Consider the following 22,909-nt stretch of genomic DNA (forward strand, 5'->3'; position numbering starts at 1 on the left):
TTTTAAATAAGGACACACATCATATTGGATTAGGGCTTATCCTGATGACCTCCTTTTATGTAATGTGGGTCTGTAAAGACTCTGTCTTTAAGTATATTCACATTATGAGGTTCTGAGGGTTGGGACTTCAACATGTAAATTTTGGGGGGAATAATTCAACCTGTAATTATAATGACTTTCCCAGACTAACTTTGAGAAGTCTATGTTTTTTTTAACATGTACCTACCAAGTGAGTTACTGTCAAATTAGCTCAGTGGCCAATTGATGATTGGACAGAGAATTCCTTAAATTGTCCAGACCAGTAGGTCTCCCAGCCTGTGCTGAGGGCCTGTATATGCTTGTTGGGGCCTCTCATGTGGTGCTCCAGGTATTGGCAGTAGCCTTTCCTTCCACCCACACACAGCCTTAAAGCCACCCAGATGGAACAGTTAAGGCTTTCTCAGGTCTTTCCTATGCCATTTAGATCCCTAGACATTGGAGCTTTTCAAAGTCCCCTATAGATCTCATTCCTCAGCTTTTCCTTTTAAGGTTTTTGGCCAACTTCTTTGCCCCACTGGTAGCACAGGCTCAAGCAACTGCAGTATGAGGCTGTTGTCACTGATTACTTTTGCCAAAATGCCATGGGGGAACTGGGCTATTTTCCCTCAGTGAGCTGTAAGTCAGGGCAAACAGAGACAAGTCCTACCATGAAGCTTTTCTAGAGAGCTGCTAGGCCAAAGAGTGACAGTTTTCTGGGGTTAGGATCTTGGGAACACATTCAGCCTTCAGTGACCGCCACAGAACTGGTGAGATTGGATGGGAAAGGGCAGGTTAAAGTGCCTTGGGTTTACTGTTCTTATCAAGATTTAACTGTTTTTCTTGAATAAACACTGCTCAGATTTTGGAAAGCCTTCATTAAGTTTTAGGTTCTGAAAAAGTTGATTTTTAACAGTTTTTGCTACTGTTATTGTTGCATTTGTGGAGGAGCAGATTTTAAAGATCATTATTCCACCATTCCAAAAGTTGTTTAGACTGCATTTAAATTTTTTTCTAATCTTTGTGGACTGATTAATATAAATGTGGTAATCTGTCTTTGGTAGTATTAAATTGCTCTTAAGTTTCTAAATGCTTTCTGTGCCTTACGAAACTTATTTTGTCTTGGATGGTCTACAGACAGATCAAAGACACCATTCTGAGCAGTCTTATCAAAAGACAAAATTACAACAAATTTAGTTTGAAGATCTTAATTGGTTTTATTTGCAGATCTATAATTGGGCAACTTGTAATTCCATATAGAGTAATTGATCTGAAAGGCTGAGCAGAGGAATTTGGTTGAAGAAAGAAGGAACAAAGAACAAAAAGTGATTGGTCATTTCAAAGTTACTTTCCTTATTAGACAGAGGAATAGAAAAATAACTTTTTTTAGGGCGGTTGGGGTGGGGAGTACTGGGGATTGAACCCAGGGGCACTTAACCAGTGAGCCATATCCCTGACCCTTTTATATATTTTAGAGACAGGGACTCACTAAGTTGCTTAGGGCCTTACTGCTGAGGCTAATTTTAAACTTAGTGATCCTTCTGCCTCAGCCTCCTCTGTGGTTAGGATTACAGGTGTGTGGCATTATGCTCGGCAAAATAACTTTCTTAATTTCAGGTTACTTTTTGTAAATGTTAAAGTATGTAAGAATTAAAGCAATTAAACTGACCTGATTTCTTGGAAGGTCAAGCAACTATTTAGTTTTGTTGCTAATTTTTACTCCCAAACTGGGTCCTTTTCCCTCTCAGAATTGTAGACCTGAATATTAAGACTGAGTGCTAATTGAGCAGTGAAAGAAGATTTATTCTTAAGATAATAGGAAAAATGGGGAGAAAGGCTCACAGACCCACTTCTGAGACTATAGATATAGGGTAAAAGAAATGAGGGAGAGGATAAACTAATTAAATTCATGTCTTTTCTAGGAATGGACAAAGATTTTTCTAAGAATTTGGGTGTCACTTCCTTTCATTCCTTTTATAGTTCTTTCCTGTTCTTGTCATGGCAGTTGTCAACTGTTACGGTTGTCATTTATCATGCAGATGGGACTATATGAAGTTAAAATGTTTGGCAGTCACTGTGGCAACTGTCTTAGAGCCAGAAGGCTTACTGGCATTTTATCTTCAAAGACAGACAAGATTAGGGCAGAATTCTTAGCTAGACCTTAAGCAATTTATGAAGACCCTGTCTCAAAGTAAAAAATAACCCTAGGTTCAATCTCTCATAATGACCAAAAAAAAAAAAAAAAAGATTAGGGCAGGGCAGAAATTCATTTAGGTCACCTAGGCAGTACAAGATTAGGATGGGTTAACAGTTTTGGTTTTGAAATATGGATTTATAGCATGGATGGCTACATTTTGATTTTTTAGTCTTTTTTTTTTTTTGGTGTATGTGGGGATGTCTTTAACTTAGTCCAAACCAATTGCATCCTGTAAATTTTTTTATTTTTTATTTTTATACTGGGGATTGAACCTAGAGGTGCTTAACCACTGAGCCACATCCCCAGCCCCTTTTCTTTTTTATATTTTATTTTGAGACAGGGCCTCACTAAGTTGTTTAGGGCCTTGATAAGTTGCTGAGGCTGGCTTTGAACTCGTGATCCTCCTGCCTCAGCTTCCTGAGCCTCTGGGATTACAAACAGGCACCACTGCTCCCAGTGCATCCTGTCATTTTTAATAGTCTCCAAGTACTAACTTCTCCAGGAAAAGTTGCATTTCAGCTTAGTTTCTGAATGACTCAACTGTGGGGAAGATGGTTTTTAGGGCAGCCTTCTGGATACTGTCTGCTAAAACTCCCCTGTGGCCAGTGGCACTCTGAGGGCGAGATATCAGGTTGATGGCACTTGGCTGTGTAGGGTTCACAGCACCATCCTGAATGGTGACTCTCCCTGTGCTGTGATATAGAGCACTGTGAGAGAGAGAGAGAGCGCACGTGCACATGCACTGAAATATGAGTAAGTGGGTTCTGGCACTGGGGATGGTCCAGTTGGAAGTCAGTTTCTTAGCATGTACTCTGGGACTTGTCTGGGAAGTAGTCCAGAACTGTACTGGAAAGTAGCCCTAGAAAGAGATTTTCCTGGGTGAAGAAGGGCATGTGGGGGAGGGGTGCTGCTCAAGTAGCTTCAACTAGGTTTGGAACCTCCCAAAATTTCCCTTATGTGGTGTCTTTTCCATACCAGTCCTCTAGTTCTGTGAAACCAACTGTGTCTGACAATTCAGTTCTGACACTGTCTACTTGCAGATAATGTCAGATCTTACAGGGCTTATCCCACTACAAATGCCAGCTACAAATGGGGGGCCCCTGGCTACTGACATTTCTACCCAGCCAGCTACAAATTTGGTGATTCCCACAACCCCCTGTCAAGTTCATTAGTTTGCTAGAATAACTTCCAGAACTCAGGAAAACATTTTTCTTATTACATTTGTTATTAGAGGATAAATGGACAACCAGAAGAAAAGCTTTATGTGATGAAGTTTGGAAGGATCCTAAGTCCAAGAACATTTGTGTCTGGGGAGTTGGGGGGTGCACTGTCCTTCTGTCATGTGATGTGTTCATCAATCAGGGAGCTCCCTGAATATCCAGATTTTGACTTACTCCTCTCCCCTTGTGGTCAGGATTAGGGTTGAAGGTTCCTACCCTGTTACCTCATGTTTGACCTTTCTGGGTACCAGCCCCAATCTTGATACTCTAAAGGGACCCCTTTACCTATATCATTAGCATAAGCTTGGATATGGGTGGTTCAGGTTGTTTTGTTTTGGGGTGGTTTTTTTTTTTTTTATTATTGTTGTTGTTCTGGGATTTAACCCAGGGTCTTCCCTTGCTTTGCCACTTTGCCTTTGCCACTGAGCTACATCCTTAGCCCCTGGTGGGTCATTTTGAATAATAAAGGATACTGGCATCACTCAGGAATAACTAAGGTTTTAGGAGCTCTGTGCTTGAAATTGGAGACCATATGAAATGTATCTTTTATTATACCACACCTTGGTGTAAGGAATACTTTTATATAGTGCCCCAGGTGCTCTGGAGAAGTTTTTGATCCTTCTAACTTAATTGGATATTAATTGCATATCTCTGTAGTTTCACATACCTCTTGTCAGAGGAGAAAGTAGCTTTTCCTTCAGCAGGGTGGGCATTTGAATAGCACATGCCTAACTGATAGGGATGGCCATCCTGTTTCTGGAAAGTCACCTGGGATCTGGCAGTTTGTCATGCTTATGAATTGCTCTAGGTTGGAGTGGTCAGTGGTGTGCCATTCTCCCCTAAGCCTTCCTGGCAGAGGTGTGGAGATGTGGGAATAGTGTTGTCTCTTTGAGTGACCTGGGGCAGGGTTGCTTTGGGAGTCCTTGGGTGATGCTTATGAGATACAGTGACCAGAGGATCCACCAGGAGGGCCTGAGTCCCTGCCACCATAGGATAGAGAGCCTTGGCACAAAGCATGTGAATTGCATGATTAAAAGGAGGAAACGACAAACAGAATTGGTACCATTTGCTTTTCATGAAACTTGTAATCCCTTCATCATATTTTGTTGCTAGCTGTGGGTTGGTTGATTCATGGCTGTATGAGAATTTAGATATTAGTGAGCAGGTATGTGTCTCAGTTTTTTCAACTTTTTCATTATCATAAAGTTAAATACACTTTTTGGTATAATTCTAGGAGTTTTGACAAGCGCATAGAATCATGCGACCAATACCACAATTAATAACAGAATATTCCCTCACTCCCCACATACTCTCTCAACTCCCAATCTGTGTCTGCTGAAGAGTACTAGAATTTTCCCTATAGTTTGATAGTTCCAGAATTTCCTATCAGTAGAGCCACTGGCAGCCTTTGAACCTGGCTTCTGTGGCTGTGCATGTTTATCCATGTTGGTGCATATGTCTTTAGGTCTTTTTCCTACTGAGTAGTTGCTACCATATGGTCATGCTACATTGTAACTCCATTCTTGCAAGTGAGGGACACTGATGCATTTCCAGTGGTTCATTGGCAATAAAGTTGCTCTGAGGCTGCTGTGAAGATTGTGTGATCCTTGGGATTGATTTCTTTTAGGTGAATAACCTAGGATGGAATGGCTGAACCAGATGACAGTTGTGTTTCATTTGGATTGCCCTTGTGCCTTTCTTGCTAATTTGGTGACCATGAGCTGCGTGTCTGTCCCTTAAATGAAACCACATTATCTTGATGCCTTGAAGTCTTGAAATTAGATGGTATGAATCCTCTGGCTTTGTTCTTGTCAAAATTTTTGGCTACTCCAGCTCCTTTGTCTTTTCATTAAAGTCTGTATTAAATAGGATTTAGAAACAGTACATTGATTCCTATAACATTTTTTGATTAGACTAGTACTGATCTATAGATTTAATTTGAGGGGAATTGATATCCTAACAATATTATTTTTATTTTTATTTGTTCTAATTAGTTAAACATGACAGCAGAATGCATTTTGATTCATTGTACATGAATGGAGCACAACTTTTCATTTCTCTGGTTGTACATGTTGTAGAGTCATACCATTCATGTGATTATACATTTACCTGGGGTAATGATGTCAATCTTATTCCACCATCTTTCTCATCCCCATGCCCCCTCCTCTTCCCTCTCTTTTCTCTACCCAATCCAAAGTTCCTCCATTTTTCCCTTGCTCAGCCCCCCATCTATCAGCATCCACATATCAGAGAAAACATTTGGCCTTTGTTTTTTTGGGATGGGTTTATTTCACTTAGCATGATACTCCAACTCCATTCATTTACCTTCAAATGTCATAATTTTATTCTTCTTTAAGGCTGAGTAGTATTCCATTGTGTATATTATATACCACAGTTTCTTTATCCATTCATCTATTGAAGGGCATCTAGGTTGGTTCCACAATCTAGCTATTGTGAATTGAGCTCCTGTAAACACTGATATGACTGCATCACTCTAGTATGCTGATTTTAAGTCCTTTTGGTTTAAACCAAGCAGTGGGATAGCTGGGTCAAATGGTGGTTCATTCCAAGTTTTCTGAGGAATCTCTATACTGCTTTTCAAAGTGGTTGCACCAATTTGCAGTCCCACCAGCAATATATGAGTATACCTCTTCCCCCACATCCTCACCAACACTTACTGTTGCTTTTATTCTTGATAATTGCCATTTTGACTGGAGTGAGATGAAATCTTAGAGTAGTTTTGATTTGCCTTTCTCTAATTACTAGAGACATTGAACATTTTTTCATACATATATTTGTTGATTGATTGTTTAACTTCTGTGAAGTGTCTGCTCAGTTCCTTACCATTTATTGATGAGTTACTTGTTTTTTTGGTGTTAAGTTTTTTGAGTTCTTTATATATCCTGGAGATTAGTGCTCTATCTGAGTGAGTGTGGTAAAGATTTTCTCCCATTCTGTAGGCTCTCTCTTCATGTTATTGTTTCCTTTGCTGAGAAGAAGCTTTTTGTTTGAATCCATCCCATTTATTTTTATTTTTTTAAAAATTTTTTCAGATGTTGATAGACTTTTATTTTATTCATTTATTTTTATGTGATGTTGAGAATTGAACTCAGTGCCTCACACATGCTAGACAAGTGCTCTCTACCACTGAGCCACAACTCCAGCCCCGAATTCATCCCATTTATTGATTCTTGATTTTATTTTTTGTGCTTTAGGAGTCTTGTTAAGGAAGTCAGGTCCTAAGCCAACATGATGAAGATTTGGACCTACTTTTTCTTCTGTTAGTTGCAGGGTCTCTGGTCTAATTCCTAGGTCCTTGATCCACTTTCAGTTGAGTTTTGTGCAGGTTGAGAGATAGGACATCTTAACAATATTGTCTTCTAAATTATAAATAGTCTGTCTCTCCATTTATTTACATCTTTGATGTTTTTCACCAAAGGTTGGTAGTTTCAGCACACAGATCCTGCTTATATTTTATTAGATTTATAATTTAAGTATTTCATGTTTTGGCACTATTATGAGTAGGACTTTGCTTTCAGTTCCAATTATTCATTGCTAGAATGTAGAGATACAATATATTGTTTATATATTGATCTTGTGTCCTGTCATTTTGTTAACTTATTAGGTTTAGTAGTTTTTTCTGTAGATTTTAAAAAATTTTCTATGTATAGAGTCGTGTTAAAACACTATGAGTAAAAATGGTGTGATTTCTGTCTTTACAATCTGGATGTCTTTTATTTCATGTTCTTACCTAACTGCCTTGGCTAGAGCCATTATTGAATAGAAGTGATGAAAACAGACATCCTTGTTCCTCATCTCAGGGGAAGCATCTGCCTCTCACCATTGAGTGTGATGTAAGCTGTGGATTTTTTGTAGATGTCCCTTATCAGGTTGAAAAAGGTCTTCTCTGTTCCTGATTTATTCCTGAGTGTTTTATCATGAAAGGATGTTGGATTTTTGCCAAAAGCCTTCTGCATCTTTGACTTCATCTTTTGATTTTCTTCTTAATTTGTCAATATAGTTAATTATGTTGATTTAAAAAAAAATTCTTGGGATAAGTCCTACCTGGGCACTACACACACACACACACACACACACACACCCCTTTTATATATAGGTATATATATCCCTTTTTATATGTTAATAGTTTCCATTTGCTAAATGCTGTTTAGAATTTTTGCATCTGTTTGTAAGAGATATTTTATAGTTTGTGTGTGTGTATATGTGTGTGCGTGTGTGTGCATGCATGTGCATGCGTCTGCAGTCATTGCCTGATGTTAATGTCATGGTATTGTTAGTATCATAAGATGAGTTGGGAAGTGTCCTTCTTGAGTTTTTTTTTTTTTTTATAGAATTGGTGTTTTTTTTCCTTACTCAGTAGACATCACTAATGAAGCTCTCTGGACCTGGTGTTTTCCTGGTGGGAAAATTTGTAACTACAGAGTTGTTTTCCTGGTGGGAAAGTTTGTAACTACAGAGTTGATTTCTTGAATAGATAATGGGCCTAATCAGACTATGTCAATGACTTTTGACCCTTCAAGTGCTGGTCTGTGTTGTCTAGATAGGAGTTAATGGGCATTGGGCTGTCCATGTGTTCCTCATGGTTCTTTACTGTCCACAAAGCACTGATCACTTGGGTTTGTCCTAGGCTGTTTGTCAAGAGTGATTGTCTGAAGGTCACTTCTGCTGTTTGTGTGCTTTCCCTAGCTGGAGCTTCCACACTTCCCTGGCAGGTTAACCCTCAACATGTATGGCCTGTGGCAACTTGATGTGTGTCTTCATGGCATGACTCTTTTACAGAGACTTATGTCTTTGTGCTTCTGAGCTTGTGCTCTCCAGCATACATGCTGGCTGGGCTCTGCCAGATAGGAATGTGAAGCCAGAGGGTAGGCAGCCTATCTGCCTAGCCCTGACACCTAGGGCTAGGTGGTTAGAGCCCACAACCCATGGTTAGAGCGTAGGTCCTTACAGCTGAGAGCACTATACATTGTTAATTGGTTGGCTACCTTGCCAGCCCTTGCTGACGGTTCCAGGGCCTGACGTCCTGGTGAGTGACTTTCCCACACTGATGCGGGCACTTGAGAGTAGAGGCGTCTTTTGGCAACCTGTTTGAAGACAACAGCCAAACCATGGCAGTTGGAGTTCCTGCTCGCCATCCTCAGCAGTCCTCTTCAGAGATGCATCTTCCTCCGTGCAGTCCATGGTGAGTCTGCTTCCTCGCCAGAGCAGAGCGAGGGCAGAGGAGCCTATGTCAGTGCGGAGAAGTTTTGGCACACCTTCGGACCTGCCACAGCAAGGCATTTAAATTGTTTGAGTCTAAGATTCTTCATGTGCCTCCAGGCCCCAGGTATTTCTCCCATCCATGGCTCCAGGCCTCTGTAGACCCCTTCAGACCAAGTTAGTGGGGGAAGCTCTGTGAGGGCTATGAGCTCCTGGTGGACTCCCTCTGGCTGGTGGGTCCCACTGTTTCTTGTCTATTTTAATCTCTTCATACATGTTTGCTGTCAAGTGGGAAAAGCTAACCTTTGCTAAGAATCTCAGGGGGACCCTGTTCTGGGTTGCATTGTGTCCTCTAAAAAGCCATTGAACAGGCATTCTTAGAAGAAGAGGGGGAGAGACCGGGAGAAAACACCATGTGAAGATTGGACTGGTGCTGCTACAAGTCCAGGGATCCTGGACCTCCAGAAGCTGGAAGAGATTCTAGGAAGGATTTCCTAGAGCCTCCAGAGAGAACCTGGCTTTGATACATTTTTTTTTTTTTAACTTTTGACCTTCAGAATTGTTAGACAATAAACTTCTGTTGTTTAGAGCACCCTACTTTGCTGTGCAGTCATGTGTTAATGGGGACACATTCTGAGAAATGTGTCATTAGGTGATTTTGTTGTATGAACATCACTATGTGCTACACTGAGATGGCTATGATGCCACTAGGTGATAGAATCTTATGGGCCCACCATGGTAGGTGTGGTACATTATTGGCACATTTGTCCTCATTGATGCATGACCTTGCTTTATTACTACAGTCCCTCTAGATAGGTGGTCTATGTGCCAGAAAGGGCTGGACAGCATCTTCCATTCATCTGATGCTAGGTTATCCAAAGACCGAGGCAGGGAAAGGCAAGGTCAGGTGTGAGGTCTGTCCCTGTAACCTGTGCATGGCGTAGTCTTACACACTTCATGGCTGCCTCTTTCTAGCTCAAATTTCCTGTGACTTGCTGTGCAAAATTTTGCTTTTTCCCTTTGATGATTATCTTGGTTCCCTGTTAATCTTTCTTGTCTTTTCTGTTCTTTGGTCTAAGTGATCTGATTGCATAGGCAGGACAATGACACTGTTGGAGACTAGCCAGACCAGGCCCTTCCTGACTTTCTTAGATTGGTGTCTTTGTGAGATTTCAGCTCTTGGAGAGCCAGCTTTAATATGGCTGGCTTCCTTTCTCCTACAGTCTGAATTATGAGAATATTAAGAATTTCTCAGAAGATGGTTTATCATTCGTTTCTGTTGAATTGTTCATGGTTAATCAGAATCAGATTGAGAGGAGATGTTCCAGGTCTTCTATGTACTCAGACTCTTTGTCATGCCATGCTTAGGGGAGTGGGATGAGGACATGGGCAACTGGTCAGTGAGGTGTAGTGTCACTGATCCTCCACACCTGATAGCTTTCTAGCAGGTCTGTAGGGGGCATAATGTGAGGTAACAAGAAAAGATGCTAAGCATCTTGGGGAAGTTAACAGCAGGGGGCCAGCTCTGTGAGGCTGTGGGGTTGGTCAGGACTAATGAGCGTCTGCTTTGTGTTGTAGTATTTTAACCACATCAGTATTGAGGACTCTCGGGTTTATGAGCTGACCAGCAAAGCCGGGCTGTTGTCTCCATATCAGATTCTCCACGAGTGCCTTAAAAGGTAGGGTGCGAGGTGCTTCTTGTCCTAAATCAGGTCATGGGAGCTCCTGGGCATTCTGTGTCCTCATTGGCTTTGGGGTGGAGTCATTGCCAGTTTTCCCTAGATTCAGGAGCCCCTCAGCCATGGATGTCAGGCAGAGCCCCATGGGATTAAATCAGATGTATGGATAATTCTTTTTTGTCAGCCTGGAAGCAGTTTGGGGAGAGTTTGACTTTTCCAAAGAGCCCTCCTCCCCAGAAGCTGCCATTTTGCCTCCTTGGTTCATGCCCCTTGTTATGTCTGTTTTCTCTTGAAGAAACCATGGAATGGGTGACACATCCATCAAGTTTGAAGTAGTTCCTGGGAAAAACCAGAAGAGTGAATATGTCATGGCATGTGGCAAGCACACAGTGCGCGGATGGTGTAAGGCTCCTCTTCTGATTCCCACGTAGGCTGATGTGCTTTCAGATAACTGCTGGGGAATAATGCCAGGTTGTGTGGCCTCAGCCTCCTGCCTCCATGGCTTGGCCCCTCTACAATTGCCCTGGTATCAGTCCTGAGCCCCAGCTATTCTTGATGGCTGCCACACGTTTGCCTGAGGCTGGTTGTTGTCTTGCCTGCATGTCTTCTTCCTTTTCTATTCCTGTCACAACTCTCTTCATTTAGCCCCTATCCTTGTGGGAGGAGGGGCCAAACTCTTGGAGCAGCAAGCAGAGGTTCCCATCTACTAGCTGGCTACTGCCTACCCCTCTGCATTCTGATCTCTGTGGGTACTACCTATACTCTTCTTACTTTTTTTTTTTGGTGTGGTACTGGGGATTGAATCCCCAGGGGCCCTCCACCACCAAGCTATGTTGCCACCTCTTTTCATATTTTATTTTGAGACAGGCACTCACCAAGTTGCTTTGAACTTTCAATTCTCCTGCCTCAGCCTCCTAAATTGCTGGGATTATAGGCATGTGCTAGTATGCCTGGTTCTGAAGTAACTAGTTTTAAAAGCTAATTTAAGCTGGGCATGGTGGTACACCCCTGTAGTCTCAGTTACTTGGGAGACTGAGGGGGTAGGATTGCTTGAGGCCATGAGTTTGAGACCAATCTGGGCAATATAGTGAGATCCCATCTTTAAAAAAAAAAAAAAAAAAAATCTAACTTAATTGTGAAAGAAAACTACAATAAACACAAACCAGTTTTATATGAATTAGAAGGTGGTATTCAGTGGGTCCTGGGAAATTGCAGAACCACATTTAGATCCATGTGTGCCCTGCTACCTCTGGGCTTTCCCTGTACCCTGAAGACTACAGTCCCCACTAAGACAGGTCCCTGAGCAGGCTGGGTAGGCATGAGCCACTTGGCCCAGCTATTGGGAAGTATGACTGACCTGTTTGGAAGGGCTACACAAGACCTTTTACTAGATCCCCCACCCCATATCACCTGCCTTTATTTCTGCAATCACACGGTGCTGGGGACTCGAACCCAGGCCTCGAGCATGTGAGGCAGGCACTCTACGTGATGGGCTATATCGCCAGCACTCACCTACCTTTAAGAAGCAGCATGCTTGCAAGGTAGGTTGCTACTAATCTGTATGACAGAGAAGTAGGGTGGAGGATGGAGACTTCTCAGCTGTCTGACCTGGGGAACACACCCTTACCTGGAGTGTCTAAGGACATACTATAGGCAGTAGCTGTTGTTTGGTCATGGGACTGTGACTCTTGGATACCCAGCACAGAAGTGGAACATTGCCTACTCTCCTGTAGAATGCCCCAGCTGATCCCTGGGGAAAATGGGGGTGGCAGGTCCTATCCTGTCTGTGTGAAGTGACCATGTGAACACCAGATAATTCATACCCAGATTCCCTCTCTTCTTTTGCTTGCTCTTTTCACAGGTAAGAATAAGAGAGTCGGGAAACAGTTAGCCTCTCAGAAAATCCTTCAGCTGCTGCACCCACATGTCAAGAACTGGGGGTCTTTACTGCGCATGTATGGTCGTGAGAGCAGCAAAATGGTCAAACAGGTAACTGGACTGCTTGTCAGAACCTAGCTTCTCTGCTTCTTTGCCTCATACCCTAGAGCTTGCATCTGAGGTCCTACTGTTAGAGGGTCACAGTTTGGCAGCACTGCTCTTGCTCATGACTGCCTTTGCTGTGTCATGCCTGTGACCATGTGGGCAGGAGGTAGGGTCCTCCAAGCCACATCTTCTGAACCTGTTATGAATGGTGAGTGTGAGTGATCAGGGGACATGGCCTGAGCCTGGCTCTGTGGCTTTGGGGGAGATGACTGGAGTGAGAGGCAGGGCTGCAAGGCCAGGCAGAAGATGTAGACCATGCCCCATTATTAAGGTTTGTGAAGGCTAGGTAGCCAGGCCCTTGGCCCTTCCCCGAGCAGTGTGCTCTTGTTCAGGACTTCCAGCAGCCTGAAGAATGTGTGTCATGTATTTTGTTTTCTTAAGTTTTTGCCAAGATTTCAAAATTTAAAACAATGCCCAAACCTAAGGGGTGGAGGGAGGTACTAGGAGGTGAGTATTGACATTTTCTATTTTTACCCCTGATATTTGCAGAAACCATCTGGGTTGTTGGCATCCCTGGTAGTTAAGGGGTAGAGGGTTGGTGGCTGCAGGTAGGGTGACCCTGAAGAGTATGTTGAGTCCTCATGCCACTCTTCCTTGGGCTGAGCCAGCATACAGGAACAATGCAGCCACCTTGAGATCATGGTCTCAGCCCTGTCCTTGCTCTGGACCTGACAAGGCAGGGTCCAAGAATTATATGAATGCATTAAGGAACTAAAGGGTATCTGATTATTTTGTGTTGTTTTATCCCATTTGTGGTGCTGAGGCTCAAACCTAGGGCCTTTCATGCTAGGCAAGTGCTGTACCACTGAGCTGTACTCCACGCCTCAGGATAGACATTTTAGGTAAAAGAGTTCAAATATAGGTTAAGTTTGCCTTTGCTGTGCATAGTTCTGGGCTGAGACTGAGGGAAAGAAGGCAAGCATTGCTTTGGTGGTGGGTAGAAACCTCTCTCAGAAGATCAGTAGGCCCAGCCCGACACCGGCACAGTGCAGGAGTAGTTCTGGTATCTTAAGGCGCAATGGGTGTCCTTGGCCATAGCATCTCAAGAGGATAAGCTGAGGACAGCTTATCCCACTTACTGTGCAAGTTGAGGGAGTACAGAGAGCTCAGTGTCTGGGGATGTATCTGACTGGCAGTGTGCTATCTCCACAGGCTGCAGCCATGATCTGGTCACTGCTCTGAGGGCTTCTGGCACAGCAAGCTCCTGGCCTCCCTGCTCTGCCCAATGCAGGAAGTGTGGCTTTCTGTCCATAGAGGAGGCAGTGGGATGGTATGTTCAGGGAGCTATGAACTGCTGCTCCACATGCTCTGCTGCTGTCAGCAGGCCAGGTGCCATCATGGGCAGGTGTTGATGTGCAGTTGCATGACCACAGCTCCTGAGTGCTATGTACCTGACAGGCTAGTGCTACTACCTCAAAGGGTTATAAGACACTGCTGCTAAGCAGTGGGAAGGTTGGGTCTAAGAGCAAGGCTTTGTATTCCCCAGGAAACTTCTGACAAGAGCGTGATTGAGTTGCAGCAATATGCCAAGAAGAACAAGCCCAATCTGCACATACTAAGCAAGCTGCAGGAGGAAATGAAGAGACTGGCTGAGGAGAGGGTGAGCACTATCCACAACTGTTGTCCCCTTTTATCACTCCTGCAAATAGGGTCACCAAGTCAGTACCATCCCTGTGGCAGCTGTGGAGGAACATTAGATGCTACAAACCTCTGGAAATACCTGAACCCTCCTTCCAAATGAGACTGGCTTTTCTTTGAGCTTCAACATATTATACTTTTGTAAAATGGCTTTATTTTTAGAAGGTATAGAGCTGGCAGGCCAGCCTGCCAGTGGGTAAAGGGCTCAATCTCTGAGGGCTGACTTTGAGCTGGGCGTTTGATGGCAGGGATGGTATACCAGCTTAGGTCTTGTAAGAAACTCCAAAGGGTCACAGAAAATTGAACCTGGGTAGGACTTTGTCTTGGTGAAGCTTCTTAAAGAAATTGTGGATACTCTGTCCCTAGGCACTGTCAATGTGACCATTTGTAACTCTACCTGGTCCTTCCAGGCTAGGAGCTCTTCAGTTCTGGCATCAGCCTGCACCCATATATAAACCCTTAGGACTAGGTGCCTGCTGCTTGCGGTCTGGGAGATGGCTTGCTTTTGCTCTCAGGTGAGGGGAGCTTTGTCTGCCTGAAACTAGTAGGGCTAACCAACCTGCACCTGGTTGGGAAATGGGCTTTGGGGGCCAAGGGCAACAGGGCTAGGACATGGTGACACTGGGAAAGCAAAGCAGATGAAGAGGCTGAGGAAAAGGTAAACATTGTCCATGTCATCTGCCCTCTTATTTTGCCCCTGCAAGTACCCATACCCTTTTGCTGGGATGAGACACTCCCTCTAAGGGGCGGGGTGAATCCTCGCTTTTTCTTGTTCACTCAAGTTCTTCACTTCTGGATGTATCCTGATTGCCAGGAAAGTGGCAGCACATGGTGTTCTTGGGAGATCCTCTTCAGTTCCAATTGAGCTCGCTCCTCAGGCCTTCCCTCCTAACTAAGCACTATAAGCACCTGTGCCCTCTGGAGTCCAGAGGCCTTCTGATGCTAGTCTGCTGGGTTTACCCTTCACTGTGCCCCTCTTCTGAGCCCACCTCACTAGTATCCCTGACCTTTTGTTCTTCCAGGAGGAGACTAGGAAGAAGCCCAAGATGTCTATTGTGGCATCTGCCCAGCCTGGTGGCGAGCCCCTTTGCACTGTGGACGTGTGAGGGACGCAGCCTGGGCTGAGGCAAGGGGCCATCAGCAGCACTGCCTGGGAGAATACCAGCCACCCACCGCTCACTCTGCAGCCTCAGGCCTCCAACCTAAGTTAATTTCCCTGCAGCCAGTGTGTCTGGGCCCAAACCAGAGGGTGGAGGCTCTGGTATGTGGGGACAGCCATGGCCAAACAGCACAGTGGTCAAGCAGCAGTTTTCTTCTGGAAGCTGCTCCCAGGCCTGAATGGATGTCTTTAAGGATAAATTCCAAATGACTACCCAAGTGGAAGCTGATAGCAACTGCTGCAGACTGCTCATATGCATCTGCTGCAGGCTTTTAATGAAGGTTTTCATGAATTTTAGTGTATTATATGCACTGACAAGAAATGTTACTTGGATGACAGTTAAGGACAGTTGAGTCCTGTGGCTGGCCCATGATGCCAGGTGGCCCCTGTGCCCTTAGCCACTGCAGGGACCTGGTTAGAAGGTACACGTGGCACTGTCCCTTACCACCTGCCTTCTGTTTTCCCTTTTTCTCTGAAAAAGTTATAAAAGAGTTAGGAATATTCCAGACCATTTTGGTTTAAAATAAACATAATTTTAGCATTGAACTACTTTTCAGAGATTGCAGGCAAACCATCAAGGTGGCTATTCTCTATTTGTGACTGAAGTTGCCAGAGGACACCAGACTCAGTCTTTGTCAACTTGGCTTGCTACTGGGCTTGGTCCACTTTTCTGATCAAGTTTTAATGTTGCCTCCCTGGACACTGAGGCCTTTGTTGGCATCTGGCAACAATTTTTTACAAAGATTTTTGCACAGTTGAATCCATCTGTCCACCCATCATTTTTTTAAAGCTTTTATGATATTTTAGCATTTGCAAAGAAACTTTTACAGTGAGAGTAGAAGGTAGATTTGGAATCATGCATTTTAGCAAGTGGACTTATTTCAAGAAGTACAGTGCAGTACACCAAGAGCTGGCTGAATACACAACTGGTGGCTGCCTCAACTTACAGTGACAGTGGTCTCCCTGGATTTCAAGGGCAGTTCCCATGTAGCCAGGTCCAGTGTCCAGCTGGCTCTTCAACTTGTCACCTGTGCTTACTGGGTAGCCCCTTTGAGTGTAAATGCACGAGTTGTTCAGGACCCTGGTGGTGGTGGCCAGCGATTGGTCCGTTCCCAACACCTCTTCAGGGGTTATGTGCTCACTGGACATCATAAGACACCACAGCCCAGCACTGGGCTGTACCCTCACTTTCCATGGCATCTGTCTCCTATCATATCCCTGCAATCTAGAAGGCATTTGTCCTGGAAACAGAATTTTCTGTCAGCTGTAAGGCACCTACACCATATCCCTCCTTTACCACCTGTGTGACTGAGGTTGACTTTTGTGTTGACCTTGAAAAAAAGAAAACCCCCAAATCAAGTTGCTGTAATTAGACACTTGCTTCTGTCTTGCCTCCTGTCTGCAGCTGTGAATAGTCATCTGACCATGACTGTTGTCCTTAAAACAGCCAGATTCACCATCGTGAACCAAAGCTTTGTGCACACATTACCCAAGAGGTCAGTGAGCTTCACTGGCCTGGTCTCTCCTAGGTGCCACCACAGTAGGTGCTGCCACACAGTTGTGGTCTCCAATGTTCTCCCTCCCTTTGCTACATATGGGCACAAGCCCTGTATGCATAGCCACACTGTGGGGCCTGTGCCAATGCCGCTTCTGTGCACTGGGCCACAGCTATAGAGTGAGCCTCAATGGTCTGAATACATAAAGCAAACTCTTCTAAGGGATTGGCTGGTGTTTATTTCTTCTGGGCATGGGTTGGCATTGTGGACCCTCAACTGGCCAGACTCCAGCCTCCTGTGGGCTGGAGTACCTACTAGACATCTGTCCACCCATTCATATTTTAAAATCTGCCCCTATTAGAGGGTCAGCAGCAACTTGGTGTGCACCTTTGGTCACTGTATTGAGGTAGCTTTCCTCCTGGTTTGAGGGCCAGGTTGACCTTGGGGAATAAGTTTAGGAGGGTCCTTTTCCTCAGGTGTAGGGACAGACTTCTGCCTGTGTGTAATACCCTGGAACATCCAGTTGATGCTTAGTTCTGAGGCTTGTATGTCTGCCTCTCCCTTGGGTCCAAGCATAAAACCCACCATTCTATTAAAAAAGCAAGCTCTGCACTGTTTAGGGGCTTGGAGAACTCCTTGGCAAGCCATGCAAATTGACCCCAGCCCCAACCCCAGCTGTGCACATTGATGCCCAGGCCTAGTAGGGTGTCACAGAGGTCAGATTAGAATGAAGGGCAGAAATTCCTAGGCAGCTAAGATAGGGTTGAGATACTTCACTCACCCTGTCCCTTTGTACCCACAGAATGGGGCAGAGGAGGAGCCCTTGATTGCCAAAGTTCTGGCTGTCACCACGGAAACATTCTTAATTCAGCAATTGTTTATTCTTGTCCTCATAGCCTGGCTATTCCAGAATGATGGGGTCAGGAATGGACAGGCCATAGGAGTCTACCTTCTTTTGAGCCATATCACATAGCAACAGGTTGGTTCTGGCAAGGCACCTAGGCCTTGTGTCCTGTGATTGCTCTCCTGAGCATCCTGAGACAAGCAAGGCTGTGGGAAGCCCCCTAGCCTCTGCCTCCATGATGGGCTCTGTTCTCGAAGAGCTGGCTTCTGCAGTTTCCAGGGCCTAGGATGAAAGGGAGGCCCCAGCTTCCAGTGTGGTATCATTAGGGAGCTCTAGTGAGGGTGGGGCTAGAGGGCCTTGATGCTCTAGGGCTCCTGTGCCATTGGGGTGTTCCACCCTCTCGAACAGAATGAGCATCTCACAGTGTGGGGTTTGTGGGAACAGGTCCACAGCCACAGCTTTGACTGGTCGGAATGGAGTGCCCTTGACCCGGTTAGATGGGGCCCTGCAGAGGCTGTAATGGGAAGAGAGTGCCAAAGTCATTCTCATAGGACTAGCCAGGGACTTCTGGGGGAGGCAGAAGGGAGCTGGGCTCTGGACCACCCCAGGCCCCTGTTTTAACACTCACTCTACAAAATTGGCCATGGCTGCCCGGGGGTTGCATGAGACATATAGGAGCCGCTTGAGGTTCTCAGCTCTTCGGATGGCCAGGATCACCTTGGAATCTGAGAAGGCACAGACACAGGCTAGGTCTTATGCAGGCCTTAAACTGCATAGCCTGGTGGGCCACCTGCCACCTCCCCAAATGTAAGTTACTCACGCAGGCCAGCTCGAGGTGGGTCCAAGATGGCCACAAGTTGTTGGGAGGCCAGTCTGCTCACCAGAGTGGGCACCAGGTCCTCAGCCCTCCCACAGTGGAACTCAACGTTGCTCAGCTCTGGAGATGCACCATAGTTATCAGTGGGCCTAGGATATCCTCCCCCATGGGTCTAGCCCTGAGTAGGGCCATAAGACTCTTTCGAAACCACTGGCCAAGGAGCTTCCTCTCCCCTGTTGGGTACCTACAGAGCTAAAGCATGCAGGTCTATAGGGTCCTCTGGGTCCTTCTGTCCCCCAGCAGGCCCTCAGAGCCATTGGGATAGGTTCCAGATACAATGGCTGAGGTATGCCCTGGACCACCAGCCTGCTGCATAGGCTACAGGCTCTCACCATTGGCATGGGCATTCACCCAAGCATCCTTCACAGCCTCCTGGCATAACTCGATCCCAATGACTCTCTTCACCTTCTGAAATGGAAAAAGGGCCAGATGATGTCTCCCTGCCTGAGGCAAAGTGGGCAGCTGAATCAGACAGTCTGGGACCTGGGACGGGACTCTTGAGCCTTCAAGTTAGGGGGTCAGTGGGAGTCATGGGGAAGAGTAGAGTAGGGAGAGGGCAACTTCAGCTGGGTCAGGAGGGCTTACCTGGGCAAGGGCCAGGCCAATGGTGCCAGTGCCACAGCACACATCCAACACTGTACTTTCCTTGTCCAGTTGGGCCCAATCTTGGATGACTGTGTAGAGCACCTCTGCTGCAGGTGTGTTCACCTGGAAGGTGGCCATGGCTCACCCAGTGCAGGCCTCTCCTGGGGCAGCCTCTCAGCCCAGAGGCAGGCCTAGCACCCCATGCACCTAGATTCCCAGCTCCATCCTGCTAAGACCTTCAGGGTCTATGTGACACACTCCCTGGCATCATACCAGTAATCTCACCCAGTTTCCTGACTTTAAGAACCAAATTTGTGCCAATGTGCACGACCCTAACCACACCCCCACTTATAAGAAGCATTTCTCTGGATCAGTGGATTTGTATGGCCCTCTCAACCCCATCCAGCTCCCCAGACTACAGCCTCCAATGGCCTCCTCCATGCCAGTAGAGAGTATATCCATCTCCCAAGGGAATTCACAATAGGGACTTAGAATCCCCTGACTCCATCTCCCAGCCCCACCTATGGCCCTCCAGCAGGTCCTGCCAGGCCTGTCTCCAAGACGGTCTTCAGCTGTTCCAAGTCTCCATACCTCCTACAAAGGTCTTTCCCATGGCAGCAACAGTGAGGGTGAAACTGTCCTCTAGCCCAAAGGCCACTGAGGCCTTCTTGTCAAGCCCAGAATAGTGTCCTATGGTAATAAAATGTGCCTGTTCCTCAACCTCCCTGTGACAAGAGAGGCCATCACCGTGTATACCTATGGTTTGTCACAAGTACTGAATCAGCAACAACCAACCACTTTCCCCCCCGAGTCCTTACCCTGTGGCTTCACCACCTAGATGCTCTCCTCTCCCCAGATCTTTGCAAGACTAGCTAGTTCTTTGTTGCCTCTTTGTTGTTTCCATCATGCTCTGATGCTGTGTTAGGCACAACATCATTCCTATGTCCTTGTGCCATACCTACCTGGAAAAAGGCATGAGGAGAGATCTGGAAGGTTAGCCCAAGTAGGTCCTCCTGGATGCATCGGTCCCCAGCCACATGCTCCAGGGGCAGGCCCTCCTGGCTGGGAGTCTTTCTGTGTGTGGAGAAACAAGTGTGTTAGGGTCACCAGCTCTTGCAGGGATCCCTCCTGTTCCCACTTGGGAGCCTCACCGCTGTCCCTCCTCCACGAAGTACAGGCAGGTCACCCCGCTGGCGATGCCTGGTCCCTCCATGAAATGTTGCACCAGGGAGGCCTTCAGCCCTGCCAGTTCCTCATGGCTCAGTTTCTAGAATAGGTGGTTCAAAAGCCCATCAGGCTGTGCCAAGGCACTCTAGGACAGGGACCCTCCCCGAACAGGGCCATCCTGAGACCTGTGGATGGAAGTAGGCAATGGCCATGGCCTGACCACGGCGGCTGGTGCGCACAGTCAGCTGCTTCCAGTGGCCTGCATATGTCTCAGGGTCATATGCCGAGTATGGGGTGGACCTGTGGGAATCATGATCAGCCATAAGTACCCAAAGTTTGCCAACTAGGGTGGAAGAACAGGCTTCCTGCTTTCTCCCCCTGGTAATCCCTCCCCTCACCCTCTCTTCATGTTTCCCAACAGCAGGTACTCCAGAACTCTGGGTAGGACCCACACCCTCTGCTCCCAGGTGGTCTTAGGACTTCCCAGGGGCCCACTCCCAGAACCTCACCGTATGAATTCCTGGAAGGATTTCACCACCCGTTTGGTGGCCTCAGGGATATGCACCGTGTCAAAGGGGGCTGCTACAGCACATGTCCCACCCTTGTATTTGCCGAGTCGGCAGCCAACAGTGTTATCTTCCCCATCCACCCCAACGCCAACCAGAAACTCACACTTATTGCGATACTCAGTCTGTGGGGAGAGAAGGAGGCAGAGAGAGGCAGCCAGACCTTACCCTGGCTGTCCAGCACTCGTGTCTGGAGGTAACACAGCAGCAAGAGCAAGACCCCGACTCCCCCACAGGGGCTAGCAGGCAAAAGACAAGAGAAACTACTAGTCACATGATGAAACCAAAGAAACCAGGAAGAAACAAAACAGGAAGAGACAGAAGAGCAAAAGGAAAGGTTTTAAAAAAAACAGGATGGGCTGTGGGTATAGTTCAGTGATGCAGTGCTTGCCCAACATGCTTTAGGCCCTGGGTTTGGTCCACAGAACTGCAACCCACCCCCACTCAAAAACACAGGATAGGGGCTTGTGGCCACCCCAGTCCAGCCTGACCTGCTGGGGTGACGGCCTGACCCCCTCCAGTGGGCAGCAGGCCTTGTTGTGCTTGTGCCTCTGTGTGAGCAGCCAGGGCAGTAGAGTGCGATTGGTGCTCCCAATTTCCCTGCAGAATGAGGTAGATCTGTGGTTTCAGTCAGTCCACTGCCCCCTACCCACATCGGGACACTTAAATGTCCAAACTCCTGGGCCCCTCCCTTGAGACCTCACTATTGCCACTGATAATCACAGAAGCCTTACTGGTCACCACCCTAAGAGACAGCTCAGATCCCATGGTGAACATCCCTCACAGGGCAGACAGAGCAGAGTTGAGTTCTGGTGCTTAGATTTCCCTGCCCTAAACTCACTTGGCAAGCCTCTGCAGCACCTGCTCACACTCCAGCCGCTTCCGCTCCAGCTGTTCAGCATAGGGCACTGTCCAAAGAGGGGTCACCACATCAGCAACTCGCATCGCTGGCGGCTCACCCTCTTGCTGCCTCTTCCTGGCCATGGGGTCTGCCTTGGGTCTGGCCAGGCGCACGCTGAGTGGTCGGCCTTTCCAGAGGGCTCCGTGTAGCACTCGAAGGGCCTTGTCCCGCTCAGCAGCACTGCGAAATGTCACAAAGGCGCAGGGTGGTTGCCCGAAGAGTTTTGTTTTATGGGGCTGCAGGCCAAAGCGGCCCAAAAAACGTCGGACATCGCTGAAGCTGGCGTGGCGAGGCACATTCTGCAGCTCTAGCTTGAAGATCTCCGAGGTGAACAAGTCATCCCTGATATAGCTGTAGAGTCCAGGTTGAGGACCAGACCCTGCAGCAGTCCCAGGCCCCTCTTCCTCCTCCTGCTCCTCCCGGGGTACTGGGGCTTCAGGGCTGCCCAGGACATTGCTGCCACCCTGGCTGCAATCTTCCATGGGCTCCGAGGCCTGCATGTGAATAGAAAGGCCAGACTGAGGACCAGATCCCAAGGTCTGCCACCCTCTTCCCCAGGATCCCTTTTCCAACATCCAGACCTTCAGCCCACCTGCACCTAGCCTCACCCCAACTGGCTTCTCCTTTCTATCCTCCTGACCCTACTCCCATCTCCTTCCCTACCCCGTGTCACCTTTTCATCCCACTTATTCTTCCAGGGGATTTCCACCCCACTCCAATTCCTCCCACCTCACCCCATCTCCGCCCGCGTCTCCCTTCACTTTACTTCGTTGTCCAGATGCTCACTCATCGTCGGGACCGTCTGCCGCTTGGATTGGGCACACCACAAGGGCCGTTTTGGAGCCCAGTCCTGGGCCTGTTACACAGAAGGTGCTCAGAAAGTAGGTGCGACGCCGCGAGGCCAACCTCCAGCTCTGCCCAGAGGGTGTGGAGACTGAGAAGTAGGGAGGGGCTCGAACCTCCGGTGCTCAGATTCTCGTTCCGGGCATGGGGCTACACCGCCTGCCCACCAGGGGCCCGCGCCCGCTGCTCGTAGCGCCAGACACTCTCCAATTCGCCAGCGCGTGCCTCCGGCGCCGCGCTTCTCTATGGTTCTGACTTCCGGTGACGACATCGCCACGCGCTGTGTCGGATCCTTACGCCAGCCCCTTTCGCCAGCACCAGGGGCGCGCGCGGTCGGTGGACAAAAATGCGCGCGGGGGCCGTCGGGAGAGCGCGCTCCTCCGGCTGATGGGCGGGCCGGGCATGCGCCGCGGGCATTTTGGCGGGAAGCACGGGGTGGGCGGGACAATGAGTGTTCGC

The 22,909-nt window shown here is 47.1% G+C and overlaps 2 protein-coding genes across 9 annotated transcripts in view; one reads left to right on the forward strand and one right to left on the reverse strand.

Moving 5' to 3' along the window:
• Positions 1-16,905, forward strand: part of Dgcr8 (DGCR8 microprocessor complex subunit) — a 36,906-nt gene extending 20,001 nt beyond the window's left edge. For both annotated transcript variants that reach the window (XM_047560188.1, XM_047560189.1), the window contains 5 exons: positions 10,231-10,331; positions 10,627-10,733; positions 12,193-12,320; positions 13,861-13,974; positions 15,035-16,905. In XM_047560188.1, the coding sequence (XP_047416144.1) occupies positions 10,231-10,331; positions 10,627-10,733; positions 12,193-12,320; positions 13,861-13,974; positions 15,035-15,118 (534 nt within the window). In that variant the 3' untranslated portion in view covers positions 15,119-16,905. The remainder of the gene's footprint in view (positions 1-10,230; positions 10,332-10,626; positions 10,734-12,192; positions 12,321-13,860; positions 13,975-15,034) is intronic.
• A 603-nt stretch (positions 16,906-17,508) lies between these two features.
• Positions 17,509-22,689, reverse strand: Trmt2a (tRNA methyltransferase 2 homolog A). Of its 7 annotated transcripts, none has more exons than XM_047560191.1 (12): positions 22,374-22,689; positions 21,548-22,101; positions 21,198-21,324; positions 20,650-20,831; positions 20,326-20,440; positions 20,128-20,240; positions 19,936-20,047; positions 18,974-19,096; positions 18,721-18,796; positions 18,332-18,448; positions 18,140-18,236; positions 17,509-18,025 (listed from the first exon to the last, which is right to left on the reverse strand). In XM_047560191.1, exons 1-12 carry the CDS (start codon positions 22,395-22,397, stop codon positions 17,794-17,796), a joined length of 1,872 nt encoding a protein of 623 aa, XP_047416147.1. In that variant the 5' UTR covers positions 22,398-22,689; the 3' UTR covers positions 17,509-17,793. The 7 variants fall into 7 exon arrangements, with proteins under 7 accessions (XP_047416147.1, XP_047416151.1, XP_047416150.1 ...); XM_047560195.1 differs by lacking the exon at positions 20,650-20,831 and adding an exon at positions 20,875-20,945 and having other exon boundaries at positions 20,125-20,240; XM_047560194.1 differs by having other exon boundaries at positions 17,510-18,025; positions 20,125-20,240; positions 22,394-22,689.
• Positions 22,690-22,909: the final 220 nt, after the last annotated feature.

The sequence above is a fragment of the Sciurus carolinensis genome, chromosome 8 (assembly GCF_902686445.1).
Source record: "Sciurus carolinensis chromosome 8, mSciCar1.2, whole genome shotgun sequence".
NCBI classification, from domain to species: domain Eukaryota; kingdom Metazoa; phylum Chordata; class Mammalia; order Rodentia; family Sciuridae; genus Sciurus; species Sciurus carolinensis.